This window comes from Ranitomeya variabilis, chromosome 4, assembly GCF_051348905.1.
Source record: "Ranitomeya variabilis isolate aRanVar5 chromosome 4, aRanVar5.hap1, whole genome shotgun sequence".
Classification (NCBI taxonomy): Eukaryota; Metazoa; Chordata; class Amphibia; order Anura; family Dendrobatidae; genus Ranitomeya; species Ranitomeya variabilis.
This window is the reverse complement of record NC_135235.1, coordinates 229,943,596-229,971,491: the sequence shown is the minus strand read 5'-3', so window position 1 is coordinate 229,971,491 and position 27,896 is coordinate 229,943,596. Positions and strand designations below refer to the sequence as shown.

The window sequence follows — 27,896 nt, the reverse complement described above, 5'->3', positions numbered from 1 at the left end:
TACTTCTGTTATTCCCTAATGGGTCTATAGACCTGTTAACAGCTGAGATTGAACACAGATCAGACGCAGAAGGAGCGAAGCCATTGCCGCACCCACGAGTTACACGGCGGTGCAGTCGCCCATGACAATCGGCTGTTACAGATGATCCCGCTGTGAACTGGAGGAAAACGTTTCAGTTTATTTTCGGAAGTTGCAAAAATAAAGGCATTTAAGTTGAACTATCTTGGCCTCATTACCGCACGGACGTGAAAGCCGCTGCCTTACACTAGTCAATAAGGGAAATGTGACCAATCCGGCGAGTGGAGACCATGAAAGTTTGTTGTAACTTTTTCCCATACATGGCCGCTTTATGGGTTGGCAACAAAGTCTGTAGTGGGTTAGGTGCCACCATCAACTTCAAAGGGTTATCATTACCTTCTGCAAAAATGTGTCTAATTGAACAGTTAGGATAACTTTTATTGTTCTTTGCTTATTACCAAGGATACCCACAATTACTAGCAGTGCTTACAAACTCTCCTCTACTGAGCTTGTAAGCAGGAATCCCTGCATCGCTCTGCAGAGGCGAAGCATCGGAGAGCGCACAGTTTGGGCCAGTGGTGCAATGATGATGTTTGTGTGAACTGTCAATCAAGAAGGAGCGCACTGCAACTCAGCAAAGAAGAAGCATGGAGGTGGGCTCCTGACGTGCAAACAAGGGACAAACCCTGATTCATGTTCACCTATAAAACTATCTACATTGACGAAAATCTGATTGGTCAGAGATCTGTGTATGTAGAAGTCCTGATACAGATGAAAACAACGAGGTTAGCCAATCACTTTATTTATATAAGACACCTCCTTCAAAATCAGACAAAGTCACTTTAAATGTATCAGTTGTTACAGAAACATAAAGTGGCAGATTTAATAGGTGTTACCATTTTTGGGGCAGTACTTGGGAAGGACACATTTCTTGCTGTTAGGCAGTTGCTTGTATCCGGGTTTGCAGAAGCAGCCGGAAGTACAGTACTTTGGGCACATTACTGGACCTGGACTGTTATAGTCCGCACAGGTGTTGGGACAGTTATTGCCACATTCCTTGAAGATGGTGTTCCCACTGCAGCATTTTTCCACCTTCACACATTCACCCTTGTCGTTCCTCATTGTGCCATTCTTGCAGAAACATCCGGATTTACACATATCAGCACATATAGGACTCCTGTTACTGCAGGACGGCGGACAGGGGCTCCCACAACCATTATACACCTCGCCTGCTTTACATCTGGCTGCAAAATATAAGACGAGAACAATAAGGAGCATTTTAATGTTTGTCCGGTGCTTCCGCTCATAGAGAAAAAAACAATAATAAGTCCTAAACCAAAAGCTGTAGAAGCCTAATATGTGTGAGGAGCAGCCTCCATCTCTGTCTTGTTTTGTCAATAATAAACATTGTTACATAAATATTTGGGGGTCTGTGGATAAAGACGTGCTCTGGATCAGCTCTGCAGGATAAGAGGGTGAACTGCACTCACTATGACTTCATTAAGGGGTCCTACAACCTTTGGGAGTTTTTATTTACTTAAAGAAACCCTCCTGTTTCTATGGTTATGGGTTATGTGTGTGAATGTAATATGTAGTGTAGGTGTATTGTATACTCACCGATCGCTGTCTTCTGTGGTGTCCAGTGCCGCTCTGTCCTATTCTGGTCACTTTTCTATCTAGCCGGATCATACAGGGCTCCATATGTCACAATGTAAACCTACGGAGCCTCGTTCACAACTTCCAACTCATACAAGATTCAGAGAACTGGAACTTTAGTTATAGGACTGAGAAGACGACCAGAGCGGCACTGAACACTAGAGAAGACGGCAATTGGTGAGTGTCACGATAATGTGAACATGCCATGTTTGAGTATCTACCTAACAGTTTCATGGCTTTTCGGACACATGCTGTGGGCCTTTCTGACACCCCTCTTCTCCCTCTGCCAGTGTGTTATCCAAAACCCCTCATTTCCTTCCTCCCCCAAGAATTTTTATGGCTTCAAAGTGAAAGTACAAGTAGGAGCACATGGGAACCCCCCAGATTTCTCTGTCCTTGCAAATGTAAATACCATAGCACCGATTAATGATAGAAGTTGGACAAATACATTTTTGACATGGGCTTCGGTAGAACTATCAGCCAGTGAATTTTCTAGGTTCCAGAACCAGCACAATTGAGAAACGGATTACTACGTATCTGGGTCACCCAGCTACCCCATGTTAATACTTAAACAAATCCCTATGGCATGCTGAGCATAACAACATGGGTGCCATCTTTCCATGAGGTTCCTACGCCAAGATATGTGGGATGATGGGTTTTCATAATGCTAAGTAAAGCGGAGGTTTCAGCCTCTAACTGAGGTCACCACAGGGGGAGTGTCTTGGGTTTAGGCTAGGAAATAAGTGAGGGAAGCAAGCAGTCTTCAGTGTTTTTGTCTGGGGTCTAGCTGATATACAGATGCATGCTATGCATCTAGATGTGTGCCCATCCTCCACAGCACACGGTCGGCCATGAGATAGATGACATAAAGAAATGTAAGTGTTCTTTTTCAACTTTAATCCCACTTTATTTGTAATTGTATTGTACATATGATATTTGTCTTCTTTATAATATCTTTGTATACTTCTGTAAACACTGCTTACCTTTTTTTTTGAGTAAAATATAAAATTACTAGCTTGTCTCTCTTTGCTCTATAATGACTGTCGCGTCCCCTGAAATGAATTACGCTACTAATCTGGGTTGGCTCCGGACCAATTAATAATTAAGAAATTGGAGCTGGTGGCAGCAGAATTTGTCCTGTGCAATTGGGAGTCTTTGCAGCGACTGGCGGTATTGATAATTATTGTTCCCGCCTGAGTGGGAGTAGTTATATTGCCCTTGTTGCAGCGTGCCCAATAGCCAGTACATAGCAGGCAGCCTTTCTGGCGACTAATTACCCTAGGTGCAGTACCCTGACTGACCTGAAGGTAAGGGGGGAAACAGAGAGCTGCAAGTTCCAAACTGGAACTGGGAAGTGGGATATAGATAAATCCCCTTCAGATAGAACCAGGGGCAACCAAACAACCCCGGTTCATGACAAATTGGTGTGAGTGGTGGGGGATGATACAGGTATCCTCCCCGTGAACCCTGCCATATTGGTGGCAGCGCGGTGGGATTCCTGACAGTGAGAATATTAACACACCTGCTCTACACTATATGTACATTCACACAGATTTAATCTATAACAATTTTAATGGGAGCTGCCTTCTCTAGCTGCAGAAAGAGTTAACTGAGAAGTCAGCTCATGGTGACATTGTGACCAGGAGTGTGTAACTCTTTTATGTCTTTTTTTAGCTTCTCTCAGGTGATCTATGACCACAGACCAAATGAAAATTGAGTGTGTGATGAAACAAAGAGCCTGTAGAAGCAAAATGGCTCAAAACGTTTAATAAAACCTGATTGCAAAAACTATTTTCATGTAAAAAAATATGGTACATAGTGTCTCCAAATGTGGACAAAACTAATACAATGTGTTATGCCACCTAATGGCCTGGCACAGGACACAAAGAAGAAAGCCTGTATAATGGATATGACACAATGTATCAGTTTTCTCTAGTGTTCCGATTCCACTTTTAGATAAGAGTTTTATCTAAATCCTTCCTACAAAAAGAAGAGTACAAGTGGGGGAAGGGATGTGACAACAGCTCTAAGCACGAGTTGTCACTGTGGCCCACGGGAAGCTCCCGGGAAAAATAGCTAAAATCAAACCTTATATTATAATCATCATGATACAAAGTAGGACATCATGTATATTATAGAGAATATCAAATACTTACTGGCTGCTGATGGAACAATGATCGCTATGAAGAGCAGAGCTGCAAAATAATAATAGATAAATAGAAATAATAATAATATAAATAAATCATAAAATTAACAATAATACGATAAATAATAATAATATTTGTACTGCAAAATATACAATAAAAAGACCCAAAGAAAATGAGATGTCATGATGTTTGCAGTCCAACTAGATAAACGTTATGCCCCCTCCTAATATACATATTGTATAGTATAATACAATGTACAGATATATAACGCATGCAACTCACTCAGGGATGCCAGCAGCGCTGCAGATGTTCGCCCCATGTTTAGCGATGATGTTCCACTGTTTTTCTGTAAATTATCAGTTGCATGGATTAGAGTGAGAAAACATCAGATATTGAGCATTTTTCTCTTGCTAATAAATGTTTGAGATAACACTTAAAACATTAGTCTAATTTGCGAAAAGCCTTCTTAGAATGAAGCTGTCCCTATAATCAACTGATTGATGGAGGTGCAGCTTCTCAATTCTCTACAGCGGCCACTGGAGGAGAAATGTGGTATTACATGCCAGCTTTGTAACGAAATGGGGAGCACCAAGGAAGAGGAGCTCTTTACAAAGGTCTCCAGCTTCTGACTCTTTCTACATTTTATAGGACGGGATAAACCTTTTAATACAGTAAGAGCAGAAGTTTCAGTACCTACCTGGAGGATGCACGGCACACGGCTCCTGGTGATGCTGGATCCTACAAGTGCAGCATCTTATATACCGTAAGGTTAGGAGCGGCCAGGGTGTGATCTGTGACCTGTGTATAATGTCATCATCATCTAACAACATGCAACTAGTGAATGCGCCAACAGCAAACCGGAAAATCAACATCGAGAATTGCAAGATCAGAAGATTATGCAACTTTAACCCCTTAGTGACCACCAATACGACTTCAAACTGACCCTAGCATCCCCCGACGGGCGACAACCCAGCACCGGTCAGCAGTATTCTATAGCTGCATCATTTACGATCACCGACCACGGATGTTTAACCCCTTAAATACTGCTGTCAATAGTGACTACAGCCCCTCGATGGTTAACAGAGTGGGGGGGGGCTTCCTCTTTAACCCCTTCGGCACCCTGAGATTTTGACCTTGGGGTCCTGATTTTTGCGATGGCAATTCATGGGTAAATGACAGCGGACTGTTCAGAAGTTAGAAACGTTTAGGTGGTAAAAAATTTTGTGTTTTCATTCCTTTTATTTCAGTTTGCATGAAGGGTTAACAAACTACCAGAAAGCAATCTGGAACACGGTGAGGGGCGCTGTTTTCACAATGCTGTCACTTTCGGGGGATTCCAATATATAGAACCCACAAAGTAATTTCAAAACTGAATCGGTCCCTGAAAAAATTAGGTTTGTAAATTAACCTGAAAAGAATTTAAACGTATTGCTACATTTTTAAAACCTTCTAAAATGTTAAGAAAATAAAACAACATTTTACCAAAGGGGCGAATGTAAAGCAAACGAGGGAAATTTTTTTTTTTAATTATTTTGTTTGTGTGACCATCTGGATTAAAGGGATAATCATTCAAAGCTTGAAAATTGCATTTCTTTTTGTTGAATTTCTGATATTTTGCCTTTATGATAAAGTATAATGTGTCACGAAAAGAAAAGTCTCAAAATCAATGGGATGTGTAGGAACATTAAAGAGTTATTGCTACATAAAGTGACACATAGAACATACTAATCCTATAGTCTCTGCACTATATCTAGATTAAGAAGTGTTGGCAAAATGTTTATAAAACAAATATCTTTATTATAAACAGCTCTAAAAATACATGTAAATGCAGATAAAAAAATAAGCAAGGTGCCTCAAACCAGCCATATTTTCCATTGTATATGAGCGTCATGCTCTAGCTGACCTCCTGTGTATATGTGGCTCGTTTGAGGCACCTTGTCTATTTTTTTATCTGCATTGACATGTATTTTTAGAGCGGTTTATAATAAAGATATTTGTTTTATAAACTTTTTGCAAACACTTCTTATCCTGGATATAGTGCAGAGACTATAGGATTAGTAAGTTCTATCGCTATGTGAAGTGTTGCTCATTCCCTGCTTAGGGGAAATGGGCATGGGTAGTATGTTTATCAGAACGCGACACGTCAGATTTCAAAAATTCGACCCAGTCATTTTTATTAAAAAGAAAAAGTTTCCTGATTTATTCTAATATTCAAAGGCCAACAGCACCCCTACTAATATCCAGGAGAGGTCTGGGATAACAAAGGGCAGGAAATAATACAGGGAGCAACTCATGATCAGTAATGTAATGTACACTCACTGGCCACTTTATTAGGTACACCTGTCCAACTTCTTGTTAACACTTAATTTCTAATCAGCCAATCACATGGCGGCAACTCAGTGCATTTAGGCATGTAGACATGGTCAAGACAATCTCCTGCAGTTCAAACCGAGCATCAGTATGGGGAAGAAAGGTGATTTGAGTGCCTTTGAACGTGGCATGGTTGTTGGTGCCAGAAGGGCTGGTCTGAGTATTTCAGAAACTGCTGATCTACTGGGATTTTCACGCACAACCATCTCTAGGGTTTACAGAGAATGGTCCGAAAAAGAAAAAAAATCCAGTGAGCGGCAGTTCTGTGGGCGGAAATGCCTTGTTGATGCCAGAGGTCAGAGGAGAATGGGCAGACTGGTTCGAGCTGATAGAAAGGCAACAGTGACTCAAATCGCCACCCGTTACAACCAAGGTAGGCCTAAGAGCATCTCTGAACACACAGTGCGTCGAACTTTGAGGCAGATGGGCTACAGCAGCAGAAGACCACACCGGGTACCACTAATTTCAGCTAAGAACAGGAAACTGAGGCTACAATTTGTACAAGCTCATCGAAATTGGACAGTAGAAGATTGGAAAAACGTTGCTTGGTCTGATGAGTCTCGATTTCTGCTGCGACATTCGGATGGTAGGGTCAGAATTTGGCGTAAACAACATGAAAGCATGGATCCATCCTGCCTTGTATGGAGCATCTTTGGGATGTGCAGCCGACAAATCTGCGGCAACTGTGTGATGCCATCTTGTCAATATGGACCAAAATCTCTGAGGAATGCTTCCAGCACCTTGTTGAATCTATGCCACGAAGAATTGAGGCAGTTCTGAAGGCAAAAGGGGGTCCAACCCGTTACTAGCATGGTGTACCTAATAAAGTGGCCGGTGAGTGTATGTACACAGCGACTGCACCAGCAGAATAGTGAGGGCAGCTCTGGGCATCCTTGCTTCTTCTTTTCTAAGACCTTCTCACCAGCAGAGAGGAATTATTCCATCGGGGACAGGGAGTTGCTAGCCATGAAGTTGGCCTTCTCGGAGTGGAGACATCTCTTGGAGGGAGTTCGCTGTCCCTTCCAAGTCTTCACAGATCACAAGAATTTGGTGTACCTGCAGACAGCCCAGCGGTTAAATTCTTGTCAGGCAAGGTGGTCCTTGTTCTTCTCCCGGTTCCATTTCACCCTCCATTTTCTTTCCAGGGAGAAGAACATTCGTGCCGATGCTCTCTCTCGCTCCGTTGTATCATCTGAGGAGGAGGAAGAGGAGCATCGGCTTATTGTCCCCACCGAGAGTCTGAGAACTGTAGCCCCGGTTTAGCTCGAGTCTGTGCCTCCGGGCAAGACTTTTGTACCATCCAATCTGCGTCCAGAGGTTCTCTCTTGGGCTCACTCGTCCAGGGTGGGTGGACAATTTGGGTCCAAAAGGACATCTGAGCTACTGGCGAGGAGCTATTGGTGGCCGCATATGGCTCGCGACGTTGCAGACTATGTTCGGGCGTGTGTCTCTTGCACCAAAAACAAGTCTCCTCGGCAACTGTTGTGAATTTGCTTTTTGCTCCCTCTAGTGGTTACTAGTTTTTTGACTCTGGTTTTTCTGTCATTCCTTTTATCCGCACCTGGGTCGTTAGTTAGGGGTGTTGCTATTTAAGCTCCCTGGACCTTCAGTTCAATGCCTGGCAACGTAGTTATCAGAGCTAGTCTGCTGTGCTCTTGTCTACTGATCCTGGTTCCAGTTATATCAGCTAAGTCTGCCTTTTGCTTTTTGCTATTTGTTTTGGTTTTGTATTTTTGTCCAGCTTGTTCCAAATCTATATCCTGACCTTTGCTGGAAGCTCTAGGGGACTGGTGTTCTCCCCCCGGACCGTTAGACGGTTCGGGGGTTCTTGAATTTCCAGTGTGGATTTTGATAGGGTTTTTGTTGACCATATAAGTTACCTTTCTTTATTCTGCTATCAGTAAGCGGTCCTCTCTGTGCTAAACCTGGTTCATTTCTGTGTTTGTCATTTCCTCTTACCTCACCGCCATTATTTGTGGGGGGCTTCTATCCAGCTTTGGGGTCCCCTTCTCTGGAGGCAAGAAAGGTCTTTGTTTTCCTCTACTAGGGGTAGCTAGATTCTCCGGCTGGCGCGTGTCATCTAGAATCAACGTAGGAATGATCCCCGGCTACTTCTAGTGTTGGCGTTAGGAGTAGATATATGGTCAACCCAGTTACCACTGCCCTATGAGCTGGATTTTTGTATTTTGCAGACTTCCACGTTCCTCTGAGACCCTCGCCATTGGGGTCATAACAGTTTGCCAGGCCAGTATTAAATGTTTAATGCATTGCAGAAGAGGGATTATAAGAAAGAAGATTCTGAGTTTTTTTTTTTTTTTTTCTTTCTCCTTCCCCTTTACCTCAGAGTGGCTATGCTTGCTGCAGACATGAATGTCCAGACCTTGATTACAAGTGTGGACCAGCTGGCTACTCGTGTGCAGGGCATACAAGACTATGTTATCAGAAATCCTAGGTCAGAACCTAAAATACCGATTCCTGAACTGTTTTCCGGAGACAGGTTTAAGTTTAGGAATTTCGTGAATAATTGTAAATTGTTTTTGTCCCTGAGACCCTGTTCATCAGGAGATTCTGCTCAGCAAGTAAAAATTGTTATTTCGTTCTTACGGGGCGACCCTCAGGATTGGGCTTTTTCGCTGGCGCCAGGAGATCCGGCATTGGCTGATCTTGATGCGTTTTTTCTGGCGCTCGGTTTACTTTATGAGGAACCCAATCTTGAGATTCAGGCAGAAAAGGCCTTGCTGTCTATGTCTCAGGGGCAGGACGAGGCTGAAGTGTATTGCCAAAAATTTCGGAAATGGTCCGTGCTGACACATTGGAACGAGTGTGCACTGGCCGCTAATTTTAGAAATGGCCTTTCTGAAGCCATTAAGAATGTTATGGTGGGTTTTCCCATTCCCGCAGGTCTGAATGATACTATGGCACTGGCTATTCAAATTGACCGGCGGTTGCGGGAGCGCAAAACCGCAAATTCCCTCATGGTGTTGTCTGAACAGACACCTAATTCGGTGCAATGTGATAGAAAAACCGCAAATTCCCTCATGGTGTTGTCTGAACAGACACCTGATTTAATGCAATGTGATAGAATCCTGACTAGAAATGAGCGGAAAATTCATAGACGCCGGAATGGCTTGTGCTACTACTGTGGTGATTCTACACATGTTATCTCAGCATGCTCTAAACGTATAGCTAAGGTTGTTAGTCCTGTCACCGTTGGTAATTTGCAACCTAAATTTATTCTGTCTGTAACTTTGATTTGCTCACTGTCATCTTATCCTGTCATGGCGTTTGTAGATTCAGGTGCTGCCCTGAGTCTCATGGATCTCTCATTTGCTAAGCGCTGTGGATTTACTCTTGAACCATTAGAAAATCCTATTCCTCTTAGGGGTATTGATGCTACACCATTGGCAGCAAATAAACCGCAGTATTGGACTCAGGTTACCATGTGCATGACTCCTGAACACCGCGAGGTGATACGTTTCCTGGTTTTACATAAAATGCATGATTTGGTCGTTTTGGGGCTGCCATGGTTACAGACCCATAATCCAGTCCTGGACTGGAAGGCTATGTCAGTCTCAAGTTGGGGCTGTCGTGGTATTCATGAGGATTCCCTGCCTGTGTCTATTGCTTCTTCTACGCCTTCGGAAGTTCCGGAGTATTTGTCTGATTATCAGGATGTCTTCAGTGAGTCTGAGTCCAGTGCACTGCTTCCTCATAGGGACTGTGACTGTGCTATAGATTTGATCCCAGGCAGTAAATTTCCTAAGGGAAGACTGTTTAATCTGTCGGTACCTGAACATACCGCTATGCGTTCATATATCAAGGAGTCTCTGGAAAAAGGACATATTCGTCCGTCTTCTTCCCCTCTTGGTGCGGGATTCTTTTTTGTGGCAAAAAAGGACGGATCTTTGAGACCTTGTATTGATTATCGGCTTTTAAATAAGATCACTGTCAAATTTCAGTATCCTTTACCGCTGTTGTCTGACTTGTTTGCCCGGATTAAGGGTGCCAAGTGGTTCACCAAGATAGACCTTCGTGGTGCGTACAACCTTGTGCGCATTAAGCAAGGTGATGAATGGAAAACCGCATTCAATACGCCCGAAGGTCATTTTGAGTACTTGGTGATGCCTTTTGGGCTCTCCAATGCGCCTTCAGTTTTTCAGTCCTTTATGCATGACATTTTCCGGAAGTATCTGGATAAATTTTTGATTGTTTATCTGGATGATATTTTGGTTTTTTCTGATAATTGGGATTCGCATGTGGAGCAGGTCAGGTTGGTCTTTAAAATTTTGCGTGAAAATTCTTTGTTTGTCAAGGGCTCAAAGTGTCTCTTTGGTGTACAGAAGGTTCCCTTTTTGGGGTTCATTTTTTCCCCTTCTGCTGTGGAGATGGACCCAGTCAAGGTCCGAGCTATTCTTGATTGGACTCAGCCCTCGTCAGTTAAGAGTCTTCAGAAGTTCTTGGGCTTCGCTAACTTCTACCGTCGTTTTATCGCTAATTTTTCTAGCATTGTGAAACCTTTGACGGATATGACCAAGAAGGGCTCCGATGTAGCTAACTGGGCTCCTGCTGCCGTGGAGGCTTTCCAGGAGTTGAAACGCCGGTTTACTTCGGCGCCTGTTTTGTGCCAGCCTGACGTCTCACTTCCCTTTCAGGTTGAGGTGGATGCTTCGGAGATTGGGGCAGGGGCCGTTTTGTCGCAGAGAGGCCCTGGTTGCTCTGTTATGAAACCTTGTGCCTTTTTCTCTAGGAAGTTTTCGCCTGCCGAGCGAAATTATGATGTGGGCAATCGGGAGTTGTTGGCCATGAAATGGGCATTTGAGGAGTGGCGTCATTGGCTCGAGGGTGCTAAGCATCGTGTGGTGGTCTTGACTGATCACAAAAATCTGATGTATCTCGAGTCTGCTAAACGCCTTAATCCGAGACAGGCCCGCTGGTCATTGTTTTTCTCCCGCTTTGATTTTGTTGTCTCGTATTTACCAGGTTCAAAGAATGTGAAGGCCGATGCTCTTTCTAGGAGCTTTGTGCCTGATGCTCCTGGAGTCGCTGATCCTGTTGGTATTCTTAAAGATGGAGTTATCTTGTCAGCTATTTCTCCGGATCTGCGACGTGTGTTGCAGAGATTTCAGGCTGATAGGCCTGAGTCTTGTCCACCTGACAGACTGTTTGTCCCGGATAAGTGGACCAGCAGAGTCATTTCCGAGGTTCATTCCTCGGTGTTGGCAGGTCACCCGGGAATTTTTGGCACCAGAGATCTGGTGGCCAGGTCCTTTTGGTGGCCTTCCTTGTCAAGGGATGTGCGGTCATTTGTGCAGTCCTGTGGGACTTGTGCTCGAGCTAAGCCTTGCTGTTCTCGTGCCAGCGGTTTGCTCTTGCCCTTGCCTGTCCCGAAGAGACCTTGGACACATATCTCCATGGATTTCATTTCTGATCTTCCGCTATCTCAGGGCATGTCCATTATCTGGGTGATATGTGATCGCTTCTCCAAGATGGTCCATTTGGTTCCTTTGCCTAAGCTGCCTTCCTCTTCCGATCTGGTTCCTGTGTTTTTCCAGAACGTGGTTCGTTTGCACGGCATCCCTGAGAATATTGTGTCAGACAGAGGATCCCAGTTCGTTTCCAGGTTCTGGCGATCCTTTTGTAGTAGGATGGGCATTGATTTGTCGTTTTCGTCTGCTTTCCATCCTCAGACTAATGGACAGACGGAGCGAACCAATCAGACTTTGGAGGCTTATTTGAGGTGTTTTGTCTCTGCTGATCAGGACGATTGGGTGACATTCTTGCCGTTGGCTGAGTTTGCCCTTAATAATCGGGCTAGTTCCGCCACCTTGGTTTCGCCTTTTTTCTGCAACTCTGGTTTCCATTCTCGCTTTTCTTCGGGTCATGTGGAGCCTTCTGACTGTCCTGGGGTGGATTCTGTGGTGGATAGGTTGCAGCAGATCTGGAATCATGTGGTGGACAACTTGAAGTTGTCACAGGAGAAGGCTCAGCGCTTTGCCAACCGCCGCCGCGGTGTGGGTCCCCGACTACGCGTTGGGGATTTGGTGTGGCTTTCTTCCCGCTTTGTTCCTATGAAGGTCTCCTCTCCCAAATTTAAACCTCGTTTTATTGGGCCTTACAAGATATTGGAAATCCTTAATCCTGTATCTTTTCATCTGGATCTTCCTGTGTCGTTTGCTATTCACAATGTATTTCATAGGTCCTTGTTGCGGCGGTACATTGTGCCTGTAGTTCCTTCTGCTGAGCCTCCTGCTCCGGTGTTGGTTGAGGGCGAGTTGGAGTACGTGGTGGAGAAGATCTTGGATTCTCGCCTCTCCAGGCGGAGGCTTCAGTACCTGGTCAAGTGGAAGGGCTATGGTCAGGAGGATAATTCCTGGGTGGTCGCCTCTGATGTTCATGCGGCCGATTTAGTTCGTGCCTTTCATGCCGCTCATCCTGATCGCCCTGGTGGTCGTGGTGAGGGTTCGGTGACCCCTCACTAAGGGGGGGGTACTGTTGTGAATTTGCTTTTTGCTCCCTCTAGTGGATACTAGTTTTTTGACTCTGGTTTTTCTGTCATTCCTTTTATCCGCACCTGGGTCGTTAGTTAGGGGTGTTGCTATTTAAGCTCCCTGGACCTTCAGTTCAATGCCTGGCAACGTAGTTATCAGAGCTAGTCTGCTGTGCTCTTGTCTACTGATCCTGGTTCCAGTTATATCAGCTAAGTCTGCCTTTTGCTTTTTGCTATTTGTTTTGGTTTTGTATTTTTGTCCAGCTTGTTCCAAATCTATATCCTGACCTTTGCTGGAAGCTCTAGGGGACTGGTGTTCTCCCCCCGGACCGTTAGACGGTTCGGGGGTTCTTGAATTTCCAGTGTGGATTTTGATAGGGTTTTTGTTGACCATATAAGTTACCTTTCTTTATTCTGCTATCAGTAAGCGGGCCTCTCTGTGCTAAACCTGGTTCATTTCTGTGTTTGTCATTTCCTCTTACCTCACCGCCATTATTTGTGGGGGGCTTCTATCCAGCTTTGGGGTCCCCTTCTCTGGAGGCAAGAAAGGTCTTTGTTTTCCTCTACTAGGGGTAGCTAGATTCTCCGGCTGGCGCATGTCATCTAGAATCAACGTAGGAATGATCCCCGGCTACTTCTAGTGTTGGCGTTAGGAGTAGATATATGGTCAACCCAGTTACCACTGCCCTATGAGCTGGATTTTTGTATTCTGCAGACTTCCACGTTCCTCTGAGACCCTCGCCATTGGGGTCATAACAGGCAACGGCCAGCTGGGTTGCTTTACCCCCTGCCGGTGGCGGACAGGCCCTGGGAGATGGTCGGGATGGACTTTGTGGTGGGCTTACCCAAGTCTCGTAACTGCACCATTATATGGGTGATCACCGACCATTTTTCCAAGATGGTGCACTTGGTGCCTCTTCCACGGCTGCCTTCTGCACGGGCTCTGGCAGTGTTGTTTATCAAACATATTTTTTGCCTACACGGTATGCCGGACAAAATTGTCAGTGACCGGAGTCCCCAGTTTGCGTCTCGATTCTGGAGAGAGCTTTGTCGTCTTGTCAGTATTGAGTTGAATCTCTCCTCGGCTTATCATCCCGAGACGAATGGGTTGGTTGAGAGGGCCAACCAGACCCTGGTCACATATTTACGACATTTTGTTTCTGCCAGGCAGGATGACTGGGCATCCTTGCTACAGTGGGCAGAGTTTGCGCTTAACAACGCTGTAGCTGACTCCACCGGTCAGACTCCATTCCTCCTAAATTACGGCCAGCGTCCCTGTGCCCATGCCTGTGTCTTCCGCTGACTCCAGGGTGGCAGACTGGGCTGTGAAGGCACGGGACATTTGGGATCGCACTCAGGATGCCATTCGGGCCTCCAAGGAGAGAATGAGGTCCTCCGCCGATGCTCATCGGCGCCCCGCTCCGACCTTTGCTCCTGGCGACTTGGTGTGGCTCTCCGCCCGTAACATCAGGCTGCGAGTTGAGTCCACTAAGTTTGCACCTCGCTACTTGCGTCCCTTTAAGGTCCTCGAACACGTTAACCCTGTGGTCTACCGTCTGGCCCTTCCTCCACGCCTGGGTATCACCGACACCTTTCATGTGTCCCTCTTGAAGCCCGTATACATGTCCCGGTTTTCCGAGTCATCTGCCGGGACATCGGGTTCGTCTACGGATGATTACGAGGTGAACGCTATTTTGGGGTGCAAGGTGGCACGTGGCAAAAAATTCTATTTGGTGGATTGGAAGGGTTATGGCCCAGAGGACAGGTCCTGGGAGTCTGCTGAACACATTCAAGCTCATTGCTGCCTTCGAGCGTAGCGAGGTCCAAGAAGGGGGGCCATGTTAGGTGTCGAGTTCCCGCCTCTGCACAGGGGGAATCTCGAGCCATCTCCGCTGCAGTCTCCCATTCTTCTCCAGCCACAGTGGAGTCTGCTCAGCAGAGACGTCGGTCCAGGGGTCTTGCTCAGTCTCACTCTGTGCATAGAGTTACTGCTGCTTTTCCAGCTTCTGCCATTAAAGCCAATGCTGGGCAGCGGCGAGCAGACGCTTTTGGGACTGTCCTAGATCATTGGAGATCGAAGGTCACATGCTCAGATACTGCAGCTGATCCAATTGGTCCTCCAGGAAGGTCCTGAAGGTGCTGAACTTCTGTGGCAGCTTTCCATTGGTCCTTTTTGGAAGGTCCTGTACGTGCTGCAGCTATATAAGCTTCGCATGACCGCACGGCCATGCGCTAGTGTACATTTGTATACGTGTGTGTGTTGATGAGTGCAAGTCGTTCTTTAATATCCCCTCCCTTGTGTATGACTGCTCGCGAAAGGTGGATGCTTGCTGTCTAGCTCCCGACTAGCTGTCAACATAAAGAAACATGATACAGCGTCTACTGCTGTAGCCGCCAGTGCGGCGCCGTGCGCTTATAGAGCGCTTTCCTATCCCAAGTCTGGGTGGTTAGTGGCATCCGCCAAAGCGGCACAGCACACACTCTTGTGCTTTAAGTTATTCTGTTACTTTGACACCCCAGTTGTGGTGTTGAGCGCAAGTGGTCTGTAAGTACTCTAATCCAGTGTCTTGGAATAGAGTCCTGAGACTCCTTGCTTGCGCTCTTGGTGCGGTACCACGGCCCTGTGACGCAACAGGGTTTGCTTCCTTCACACAGGGTGAAGTTAACCCGTGTGTGTATCCACATTGTACCGCCATATAGTCCGTCATTACTCAGCAGCAGGTTCCATCTCTGCACAGTGGACCCCGGGCTGCGAACGCACCTTATACCATCTCTCTTATAATTTGGTGCGTTCCGCTAGCCCTAACAGTATGTACACAGTGACTGCACCAGCAGAATAGTGAGTGCAGCTTTGGAGTATAATACAGGATGTAACTCAGGATCAGTAATGTAATGTATGTACACAGTGACTGCACCAGCAGAATAGTGAGTGCAGCTCTGGCATATAATACAGGATGTAACTCAGGATCAGTAATGTAATGTATGTACACAGTGACTGCACCAGCAGAATAGTGAGTGCAGCTCTGGGGTATAATACAGGATGTAACTCAGGATCAGTAATGTAATGTATGTACACAGTGACTGCACCAGCAGAATAGTGAGTGCAGCTCTGGGGTATAATACAGGATGTAACTCAGGATCAGTAATGTAATGTATGTACACAGTGACTGCACCAGCAGAATAGTGAGTGCAGCTCTGGGATATAATACAGGATGTAACTCAGGATCAGTAATGTAATGTATGTACACAGTGACTGCACCAGCAGAATAGTGAGTGCAGCTCTGGGGTATAATACAGAATGTAACTCAGGATCAGTAATGTATGTACACACTGACTGCACCAGCAGAATAGTGAGTGCAGCTCTGGGGTATAATACAGGATGTAACTGAGGATCAGTAATGTATGTACACAGTGACAGCACCAGCAGAATAGTGAGTGCAGCTCTGGAGTTTAATACAGGATGTAACTCAGGATCAGTAACTGGAGCCAAAATTGGCGTGGACTGGAGACAAAATATTTTGGCTATCTACCTGGATTTATTGTAAAACCATTGGACGTAAGTAATAAAAAATAGTTATATATGTATATATATACACACGGTATATATAGGTATGCGCTGGAAAAACTAGCGGAACCAGAAGAACAAACGTTAAACTATCCTGTTTAAAAGCCAAATGACCCTTAAGGGGAGAGACTGACAGCAGAGGTCCCTTTGTCCAATTGCCCATGCGGCAAATTCTATGTGGGAAGAACTAAACGACCCTTAAAAACCAGGATAAGTGAGCATATTTGTAATATTAAGAATACATTTTTGGGTCACCCACTCTCTCAACACTTCTTAGAACATCATGGCGGGACAGTACAAGGGATGAAAATGACTGGCATAGCAGTGGTACATCGCCACTGGAGAGGTGGCGACTTTATAAAAACAATGTCACGGGCAGAGACAAAATGGATCTTTCTTCTGGATACTATCGCACCAAGAGGTCTGAATATGGGCGTGGAACTCTTTGGCTTTCAATAGATGAGTTTATTAGACACGCAGCTATAAAGGATGATGAGTACGAGGCAGGGATCAACCCTGAGGAAGGAGACAGGTGTCTCCGAAACGCGTTGGTTGTGTGATCCTAGCTGCACTTCGTACTCACTCACCGGGGCTTACGGTCACGTGACACACTACGTCACTCAGGTCCTGCGCACCGGTTATACTCACCGCCGCCAGCACACGCGGCATCGGCTCTGCAGGACCCCGTCTCCACCCGGAGATATTGCATGGTGGCTTGCCGCCGGCCGGGGCAGCCACCAGCCTACAACATTTCTACTTACCGGAAAGCCTTTGAAAAGGTCCAACGTCCGAGACTGTTCAGAAAAACAACGGAGGTAAGAAAATCTTCTAAGTGCCTCCATAAACCTTTTTTGCAGTGTATGCACCGCGAGTAGAACCGCGGTATATTGGACAAAGGGACCTCTACTGTCAGTCTCTCCCCTTAAGGGTCATTTGGCTTTTAAACAGGATATTTTAACGTTTGTTCTTCTGGTTCCGCTAGTTTATATATACACTCACCGGCCACTTTATTAGGTACACCTGTCCAACTTCTTGTTAACACTTAATTTCTAATCAGCCAATCACATGGCGGCAACTCAGTGCATTTAGGCATGTAGACATGGTCAAGACAATCTCCTGCAGTTCAAACCGAGCATCAGTATGGGGAAGAAAGGTGATTTGAGTGCCTTTGAACGTGGCATGGTTGTTGGTGCCAGAAGGGCTGGTCTGAGTATTTCAGAAACTGCTGATCTACTGGGATTTTCACGCACAACCATCTCTAGGGTTTACAGAGAATGGTCCGAAAAAGAAAAAAAATCCAGTGAGCGGCAGTTCTGTGGGCGGAAATGCCTTGTTGATGCCAGAGGTCAGAGGAGAATGGGCAGACTGGTTCGAGCTGATAGAAAGGCAACAGTGACTCAAATCGCCACCCGTTACAACCAAGGTAGGCCTAAGAGCATCTCTGAACGCACAGTGCGTCGAACTTTGAGGCAGATGGGCTACAGCAGCAGAAGACCACACCGGGTACCACTCCTTTCAGCTAAGAACAGGAAACTGAGGCTACAATTTGTAAAAGCTCATCGAAATTGGACAGTAGAAGATTGGAAAAACGTTGCTTGGTCTGATGAGTCTCGATTTCTGCTGCGACATTCGGATGGTAGGGTCAGAATTTGGCGTAAACAGCATGAAAGCATGGATCCATCCTGCCTTGTATGGAGCATCTTTGGGATGTGCAGCCGACAAATCTGCGGCAACTGTGTGATGCCATCATGTCAATATGGACCAAAATCTCTGAGGAATGCTTCCAGCACCTTGTTGAATCTATGCCACGAAGAATTGAGGCAGTTCTGAAGGCAAAAGGGGGTCCAACCCGTTACTAGCATGGTGTACCTAATAAAGTGGCCGGTGAGTGTATATTTTGTTAAGTCTTACAAACTTATTGTGGAGGTTTGTTGGTAGTGCTGCAGGAATCTACTATAGTGGTGACACTTTGCGCCGCCATTATAAACTCTTTTGAATAAAAAATAGTTGCATCATTAACCTGCCTAGGTGATTATTGCATCCCACAACTTCAGATCCTCACACTTGACATGGGCTTTTATTTTTGGAGAGATCTGTACGATGGTGGTGGGACGGATCTCTCCCTCCACTCCGGGTCTTAGCAGTGGCCCATATCCACCATTCTTATTTAAACTTTCAGGTAAAGGTTCGGTGTGTCAGTATTTGGTTCTGCAAGCAGCAAAGTTGTGTAATCCAGGTCTGTGTGAGTCTGTACACAGAAGTATAACATACACCCTAAAATATAAAACTTTATTAAATCTCATTAAAAACCCAATATATCGACCAAAGTGAGAATAAAATAGTCACACCCCTATAGCTTGTACTTGATTTATGCTAAGGGACTTCTAGGGTCTTGTAGGGACAGCTGCCGTGGGGGCGCCACTGTCATCTATATATAGGGCGCCACCCTCCGCAGTCCGAGGCAAGGAGGCTTATAGGGCGAGTAGCTTTGGATTTGACCTGGTATTTATTTAGATCAACGTGACCCATCAGTCTGAGCGGACGTGTATCTATAGGGGTGTGACTAATTTTTTCTCACATGGGTTGATATTTATATGCCCGTTTTTTAATGAGATTTAATAAAGTTTGTTATTTTATGGTGTATGTCATGATCTCCATGGCCAGAGAACTAGCATAAGCCTCTATAGGAACAAGCTCTTGGAAGATGTAACTGTACTGACCATGAACTAAACCTACCGCATCATCTAGAAGTAGCCAGGTAGCATGTCCTACTTTTTATCCCTATATGCCCAGCGCCGGCCGGAGAACTAAATAATGCTAGCAGAGGGAAATATAAGACCTGACTCACCTCTAGAGAAATGCCCAAAAGGAGACAGAAGCCCCCCACATATATTGGCGGTGATATGAGATGAAACAACAAACGCAGCAGGAAAATAGTTTTAGCAAATTTGAGGTCCGCTTTCTAGATAGCAGAAGACAGAAAGCATACTTTCATGGTCAGTAGAAAACCCTAACAAAACACATCCAGAAATTACTTTAGGACTCTGGCATTAACTCATAATACCAGAGTGGCAATTCCTGATCAACAAGAGCTTTCCAGACACAGTAACGAAACTGCAGCTGTGAACTGGAACCAAAATACAAAAACAAAACATGGACGAATGTCCAACTTATCTAGTAGATGTCTGGGAGCAGGAACAAGCACAGAGAGGCTTCTGATAACATTGTTGACCGGCAAGCATCTAACAGAGAAGCCAGGTAATATAGCGACACCCAGATCTAATCAGAACAGGTGAACAGGGAAGATGATGTCACAAGTTCAATTCCACCAGTAGCCACCGGGGGAGCCCAGAATCCAAATTCACAACAGTACCCCCCCCTCAAGGAGGGGGCACCGAACCCTCACCAGAACCACCAGGGCGATCAGGATGGGCCCTATGAAAGGCACGAACCAGATCAGAGGCATGAACATCAGATGCAGTGACCCAAGAATTATCCTCCTGGCCGTATCCCTTCCACTTGACCAGATACTGGAGTCTCCGTCTGGAAACACGGGAGTCTAGGATTTTTTCCACAACGTACTCCAACTCACCCTCAACCAACACCGGAGCAGGAGGCTCAACGGAAGGCACAACCGGTGCCTCATACCTGCGCAATAACGACCGATGAAAAACGTTATGAATAGAAAAGGATGCAGGGAGGTCCAAACGGAAGGAAACAGGGTTAAGAATCTCCAATATTTTATACGGACCGATGAACCGAGGCTTAAACTTAGGAGATGAGACCCTCATAGGGACAAAACGAGAAGACAACCACACCAAATCTCCAACACAAAGCCGAGGACCAACACGACGGTGACGGTTGGCAAAAAGCTGAGTCTTCTCCTGGGACAACTTTAAATTGTCCATCACCTGCCCCCAGATATGATGCAATCTCTCCACCACCGCATCCACTCCAGGACAATCCGAGGATTCCATCTGACCGGAGGAAAATCGAGGATGGAACCCCGAATTACAGAAAAACGGGGAAACCAAGGTGGCAGAGCTGGCCCGATTATTGAGGGCGAACTCCGCCAATGGCAAAAAAGCAACCCAATCATCCTGGTCAGCAGACACAAAACACCTCAGATATGTCTCCAGGGTCTGATTAGTCCGCTCGGTCTGGCCATTAGTCTGAGGGTGAAAAGCAGACGAAAAAGACAAATCTATGCCCATCCTAGCACAAAATGCCCGCCAAAATCTAGACACAAATTGGGTTCCTCTGTCAGAAACGATATTCTCAGGAATACCATGCAAACGAACAACATTTTGAAAAAACAGGGGCACCAACTCGGAAGAAGAAGGCAATTTGGGCAGGGGAACCAAATGAACCATCTTAGAAAAACGGTCACACACCACCCAGATGACAGACATCTTCTGAGAAACAGGCAGATCTGAAATAAAATCCATCGAGATGTGTGTCCAAGGCCTCTTAGGAATAGGCAAGGGCAACAATAATCCACTAGCCCGAGAACAACAAGGCTTGGCCCGAGCACAAACGTCACAAGACTGCACAAAGCCTCGCACATCTCGTGACAGGGAAGGCCACCAGAAGGATCTTGCCACCAAATCCCTGGTACCAAAAATTCCAGGATGACCTGCCAACGCAGAAGAATGCACCTCAGAGATGACTTTACTGGTCCAATCATCAGGAACAAACAGCCTATCAGGCGGACAACGATCCGGTCTATCCGCCTGAAACTCCTGCAAGGCCCGCCGCAGGTCTGGAGAAACAGCTGACAAGATAACTCCCTCCTTAAGAATACCTGTGGGGTCAGAGTTGCCAGGTGAATCAGGCTCAAAACTCCTAGAAAGGGCATCCGCCTTAACATTCTTAGAACCTGGTAGGTACGATACCACAAAATTAAACCGAGAAAAAAATAATGACCAGCGCGCCTGTCTAGGATTCAGGCGCCTGGCGGTCTCAAGATAAATCAAATTTTTGTGGTCAGTCAATACCACCACCTGATGTCTGGCCCCCTCGAGCCAATGGCGCCACTCCTCAAACGCCCACTTCATGGCCAAAAGCTCCCGATTCCCAACATCATAATTCCGCTCAGCGGGCGAAAATTTACGGGAAAAGAAGGCACAAGGCCTCATCACGGCGCAGTCAGAACTTTTCTGCGACAACACTGCCCCAGCTCCGATCTCAGAAGCGTCGACCTCAACCTGAAAAGGAAGAGTCACATCAGGCTGACGCAACACAGGGGCAGAAGAAAAACGGCGCTTAAGCTCCTGAAAGGCCTCCACAGCATCAGGGGACCAATTAGCAACATCAGCACCCTGTCTAGTCAAATCGGTCAATGGCTTAACGACATCCGAAAAACCAGAAATAAATCGACGATAAAAGTTGGCAAAGCCCAAAAATTTCTGAAGACTTTTAAGAGAAGAGGGCTGCGTCCAATCACAAATAGCTTGAACCTTGACAGGATCCATCTCAATGGAAGAGGGAGAAAAAATATATCCCAAAAAGGAAATTCTCTGAACCCCAAAAACGCACTTAGAACCCTTGACACACAGAGAATTAGACCGCAAAACCTGAAAAACCCTCTTAACTTGCCGGACATGAGAGTCCCAGTCATCCGAAAAAATCAGAATATCATCCAGATACACTATCATAAATTTATCCAAAAAATCGCGGAAAATATCATGCATAAAGGACTGGAAGACTGAAGGGGCATTAGAAAGACCAAAAGGCATCACCAAATACTCAAAGTGGCCCTCGGGCGTATTAAATGCGGTTTTCCACTCATCCCCCTGCCTGATCCGCACCAAATTATACGCCCCACGGAGATCAATCTTAGAGAACCACTTGGCCCCCTTTATGCGAGCAAACAAATCAGTCAGCAACGGCAATGGGTATTGATATTTAACCGTGATTTTATTCAAAAGCCGATAATCAATACATGGTCTCAAAGAGCCGTCTTTTTTTGACACAAAGAAAAAACCGGCTCCTAAGGGAGATGACGATGGACGAATATGTCCCTTTTCCAAGGACTCCTTTATATATTCTCGCATAGCAGTATGTTCAGGCACAGACAGATTAAATAAACGACCCTTTGGGTATTTACTACCCGGAATTAAATCTATAGCACAATCGCACTCACGGTGCGGAGGTAGTGAACCCAGCTTGGGTTCTTCAAAGACGTCACGATAATCAGACAGGAACTCAGGGATTTCAGAGGGAATAGATGATGAAATGGACACCAAAGGTACGTCCCCATGAGTCCCCTTACATCCCCAGCTCAACACAGACATAGCTCTCCAGTCAAGGACTGGGTTGTGAGACTGCAGCCATGGCAGTCCCAGCACCAAATCCTCATACAGCAAGCCCAAGGCCAAAAAAAACGCATCCACATTGCGCAACGCAGGATCCCCTGGTGCCAATGCAAAAGCCCAGTCTTGAGGGTCGCCGCGGAGCAAGGAAATCACAATCCCAACCTGCTGTGCAGAGTCTCCAGCAGAACGAGATTTCAGGGACAAAAATAGCTTACAATTATTTCTAAAATTCTGAAAGCTAGATCTATTCCCTGAGAAGAATTCCGGCAAAGGAATTCTCGGCTCAGATACCGGAGCATGAATAATAAAATCTTGCAAATTTTGTACTTTCGTGGTGAGATTATTCAAACCTGCAGTTACACTCTGAAGATCCATTATTAACAGGTGAACACAAAGCCATTCAAAGATTATAAGGAGAGAGAAAAAAAAGAAAGACTGCAGCATAGACAGACTGGCAAGTGATCCAATTAAGAGCACAGAGGAAAAAAAAAAAAAAAACTCTCAGCAGACTTCTTATTTCTCTCCTTTCTCAGCCAAGGATTTTAACCCTTTAGTGGGCCGGTCAAACTGTCATGATCTCCATGGCCAGAGAACTAGCATAAGCCTCTATAGGAACAAGCTCTTGGAAGATGTAACTGTACTGACCATGAACTAAACCTACCGCATCATCTAGAAGTAGCCAGGTAGCATGTCCTACTTTTTATCCCTATATGCCCAGCGCCGGCCGGAGAACTAAATAATGCTAGCAGAGGGAAATATAAGACCTGACTCACCTCTAGAGAAATGCCCAAAAGGAGACAGAAGCCCCCCACATATATTGGCGGTGATATGAGATGAAACAACAAACGCAGCAGGAAAATAGTTTTAGCAAATTTGAGGTCCGCTTTCTAGATAGCAGAAGACAGAAAGCATACTTTCATGGTCAGTAGAAAACCCTAACAAAACACATCCAGAAATTACTTTAGGACTCTGGCATTAACTCATAATACCAGAGTGGCAATTCCTGATCAACAAGAGCTTTCCAGACACAGTAACGAAACTGCAGCTGTGAACTGGAACCAAAATACAAAAACAAAACATGGACGAATGTCCAACTTATCTAGTAGATGTCTGGGAGCAGGAACAAGCACAGAGAGGCTTCTGATAACATTGTTGACCGGCAAGCATCTAACAGAGAAGCCAGGTAATATAGCGACACCCAGATCTAATCAGAACAGGTGAACAGGGAAGATGATGTCACAAGTTCAATTCCACCAGTAGCCACCGGGGGAGCCCAGAATCCAAATTCACAACAGGTGTATGTTTTACTTCTGTTATTCCCTAATGGGTCTATAGAACTGTTAATAGCGGAGACTATTCCGGTTTGGAACTTGCAGCTCTCTGGCGCCCCCCCTTACCCTCAGGTCAGTCAGAGAACTGCACCTGGGATAATTAGTCGCCGGACGGGCCGCTTCACTGTGGACTGGCTAGCAGGCACACTGCAGCGAGGGAATTATAAATGCTCAGGCCGCAGCCACACAATAGCTTATAAAACCCCGTTCCGTCACTGCCAGCTCACCTGCCTAGCCCAGAGTACACTTCACTGCCACCAGCTCTGATTTCTCACAGGGAGGGGTTCGAGCCAACCCAAATTAGTAGCGTAATTAACTTCAGAAGACTTAGGGTACGTTTTAGAGCAGGAGAACAAAGATAGTATTTTATATATTTTACTCCATAAAAGATTAGGCAGAGTTTATAAAAGGCATACATACATAAAGCAATTATAAAAATAAACATGGATTAAAGGAAGATAAACTCATATTGCTTAGGTCATTACAGGCAAACCATGCTGGTGGGCGGAGCCCCAAATGTCCCAATTCATGAGATTGTCTTCTGTGGTGAGGTCCCAGGGAAGAATGAAGGCTGGGTCGAGAGCAGCAATTTATAACTGCAGGCTTGTGACATCACTTAAAGGGTTTTGAGTTACCATTGTCCTCCCCTCTCCTCAGATGTACAGTTTTTACCAACAATACTTGTAATTCTCATATCTTAGCTTGAGAACATATCAGAATCACAGCACACCCATCATTCCTCTTACTTAAATTGGCTTTCTGATGATACAAATTCGTCCTAGTTGTTCCACACGGTTTCGGAGAAATCCACACTTTGTACTCGATGTGTTTAGCTGCTTGCTCTTACAGTGTTTGACAGATCTACCTATGGAAGTTAGCAATATATACTCCTTATTTTTCTAGCCCAAATCGGTGGCCCAATATCTTATTTTAATAGAACAAAGAGCCTCATGTCTTTTGAGAGAGACTAGACCAGTTTCAGCTGGTACTTGAAGGAGATTTGTGCGGCTACAGGTGCAATAAAAATTCTTGTGGTTGGGGCCATGAGGGATTTGGGATCCACACACACATATCTCAGCAAGCAGAAACACAGAGAGAAGGGGGGTCAGAGCCCACAGTATGTGTGCTAACAGGGAAAACTAAAAATCATATTATACATTATCATCGCATGGAGGAAAATGTTTCAGTTTATTTTTAGAGGTTGCAAAAATAAAGGCATTTATGTTGAACTATCTTGGGTCGCTGCCTCATTACCACATGGACATGAAAGCTGCTGCCTTATACTAACCAAGGGAAATGTGATCAATCTGGCGACTGGAGTCCATGAAAGTTTGTTGTAACTATTTCCCATACATGGCCGCTTTATGGGTTGGCAACAAAGTCTGTAGTGTGTAAGGTGCCACCATCAACTTTAAAGTGATATTATTATCTTTTTCAAAAATATGTCTAATTGAATAATTATTATAATTTTTATGAACTTTGCTCATTGCTGAGCATACCGGCCATTACTGGCAGTGCCTACAAACACTCCTGTACTGAGCTTGTAAGCAGGAATTGCTGCACCGCTCTGCAGAGGCGAAGCATTGGAGAGCGCACAGTTTGGGCCAGTGGTGCAATGATGATATTTGTGTGAACTGTCAATCAAGAAGGAGCGCACTGCAACTCAGCGAAGAAGAAGCATGGAGGTGGGCTCCTGAAGTGCAACCAAGGGATAAACCCTGATTCAGGTTCACCTATAAAACTATCTACATTGACGACAATCTGATTGGTCAGAGATCTGTGTATGTAGAAGTCCTGATTCAGATAAAAACAATGAGGTTAGCCAATCACTTTATTTATATTAGACGCCTCCTTAAAATTCTGACAAAGTCACTTTAAATGTTTCAGTTGTTACAAAGACATAAAGTGGCAGATTTAATAGGTGTAACTACCTTTGGGGCAGTACTTGGGAAGGACACATTTCTTGCTGTTAGGCAGTTGCTTGTATCCGCGTTTGCAGAAGCAGCCGGTAGAACACTGAAATGTGCACACTACTGGTTCCGGACTCCTGAATGCCGCACAGGTGTTGGGACAGTCATTGCCACATTCCTGGTACTCGGTGTTCCCACTGCAGCATTTTTCCACCTTCACACATTCACCCTTGTCGTTCCTTATTGTGCCATTCTTGCAGAAACATCCGGATTTACACGCAGTAGCACATATAGGACTCCTGTTACTACAGGACGGCGGACAGGCGCTCCCACAACCATTATACACCTCGCCTGCTTTACATCTGGCTGCAAAAGATAAGATGGAAACAATAAGGAGCATTTTAGCGTTTGTCCGGTGCTTCCGCTCATAGAGAAAAAACAATAATAAGTCCTAAACCAAAAGCTGCAGAAGCCTAATATGTGTGAGGAGCAGCCTCCATCTCTGTCTTGTTTTGTCAATAATAAACATTGTTACATAAATATTTGGGGGTCTGTGGATAAAGAGGACGTGCTCTGGATCAGGTCTGCAGAAGGAAAAGAGTTAACTGAGAATTCATCAGTCAGCTCACGGTGACATTGTGACCAGGAGTGTGTAACTCTTTTATGTCTTTTTTTAGCTTCTCTCAGCTGATCTATGACCACAGACCAAATAAAATATTGAGTGTGTGATGAAACAAAGAGCCTGTAAAAGCAAAAGGGCTCAAAATGTTTAATAAAACCTGATAAAAAAAATTATTTTCATGTAAAAAAATATAGTACATAGTGTCTCCAAATCTGGACAAAACTGATACAATGTGTTATGCCACCTAATGGCCTGGCACAGGACACAAAGAAGGAAGCCTGTATAATGGATATGACACAATGTATCAATTTTCTCCTCAGTTTCCATTTCCAGATTCCACTTTTAGATAAGATATTTATGTAAAGCCTTCTGACAAAAGAAGAGTACAAGTGGGGGAAGGGATGTGACAACAGCTCTAAGCACGAGTTGTCACTGTGGGCCACGGGAAGCTCCCGGGAAAATTAGCTAAAATCAAATCCTTACAATAATAATCATCATGATACAAGTAGGACATCATATATAACATAGAGAATATCAAATACTTACTGGCTGCTGATGGAACAATGATTGCTATGAAGAGCAGAGCTGCAAAATAATAATAAATAAAAATAAATAATAATAATATAAATAATAAAATAAATAAACAATAATACGATAAATAAGAATAATACAAATAATTAAATAAATACGAATAATAATACGATAAATAACAATAATAATAATAATAATAATATAAATAATTAACTAATTACAAATAATAATACGAGAAATAATAATAATATTTCTACTGCAAAATATACAATAAAAAGAGCCAAGGAAAATGGGATGTCATGATGCTTGCAGTGCAACTAGATAAACATTATGCCCCCTCCTAATATATATATGAATATATCTATAGTATAATACAATGTACAGATATATAACGCATGTAACTCACTCAGGGATGCCAGCAGCACTGCAGATGTTCGCCCCATGTTTAGCGATGATGTTCCACTGTTTTTCTGTAAATTATCAGTTGCATGGATTAGAATGAGACAATATCAGCTATTGAGTTTTTTTCTCTTGCTAATAAATGTTTGAGATAACACTTAAAAGATTAGTCTAATTTGCGAAAAGCCTTCTTAGAATGAAGCCATCCCTATAATCAACTGATTGATGGAGGTGCAGCTTCTCAATTCCCCACAGCGGCCACTGGAGGAGAAATGTGGTATTACATGCCAGCTTTTTAAATAAATGGGGAGCACCAAGGAAGAGGAGCTCTTTACAAAGGTCTCCAGCTTCTGACTCTTTCTACATTTTATGGGACGGGATAAACCTTTTAATACAGTAAGAGCAGAAGTTTCAGTACCTACCTGGAGGATGCACGGCACACGGCTCCTGGTGATGTCGGATCCTACAAGTGCAGCATCTTATATACCGTAAGGTTAGGAGCGGCGAGGGTGTGATCTGTGACCTGTGTATAATGTCATCATC

General features: G+C 44.8%; 1 protein-coding gene across 1 annotated transcript; it reads right to left on the bottom strand.

The window, feature by feature from the left end:
* Positions 1-800: 800 nt before the first annotated feature.
* On the bottom strand, positions 801-27,896 carry LOC143767804 (zonadhesin-like). Its single transcript, XM_077256324.1, has 9 exons — positions 27,776-27,896; positions 27,361-27,424; positions 26,970-27,008; positions 25,808-26,167; positions 17,005-17,037; positions 4,519-4,559; positions 4,104-4,167; positions 3,831-3,869; positions 801-1,262 (listed from the first exon to the last, which is right to left on the bottom strand). The coding sequence occupies exons 2-9, from the start codon at positions 27,395-27,397 to the stop codon at positions 901-903; spliced, it is 975 nt and encodes a 324-aa protein (XP_077112439.1). The 5' UTR covers positions 27,398-27,424; positions 27,776-27,896; the 3' UTR covers positions 801-900.

Coding starts and splice junctions, on each gene's coding strand:
- LOC143767804 (XM_077256324.1), bottom strand. CDS start 27,397: ATGGGGCGAACATCTGCAGTGCTGCTGGCATCCCTGA. Junction 4,168..4,518: donor GTGTGCCGTGCATCCTCCAG/GTAGGTACTGAA, acceptor GATAATTTACAG/AAAAACAGTGGAACATCATC. Junction 1,263..3,830: donor CATTGTTCCATCAGCAGCCA/GTAAGTATTTGA, acceptor TATATTTTGCAG/CCAGATGTAAAGCAGGCGAG.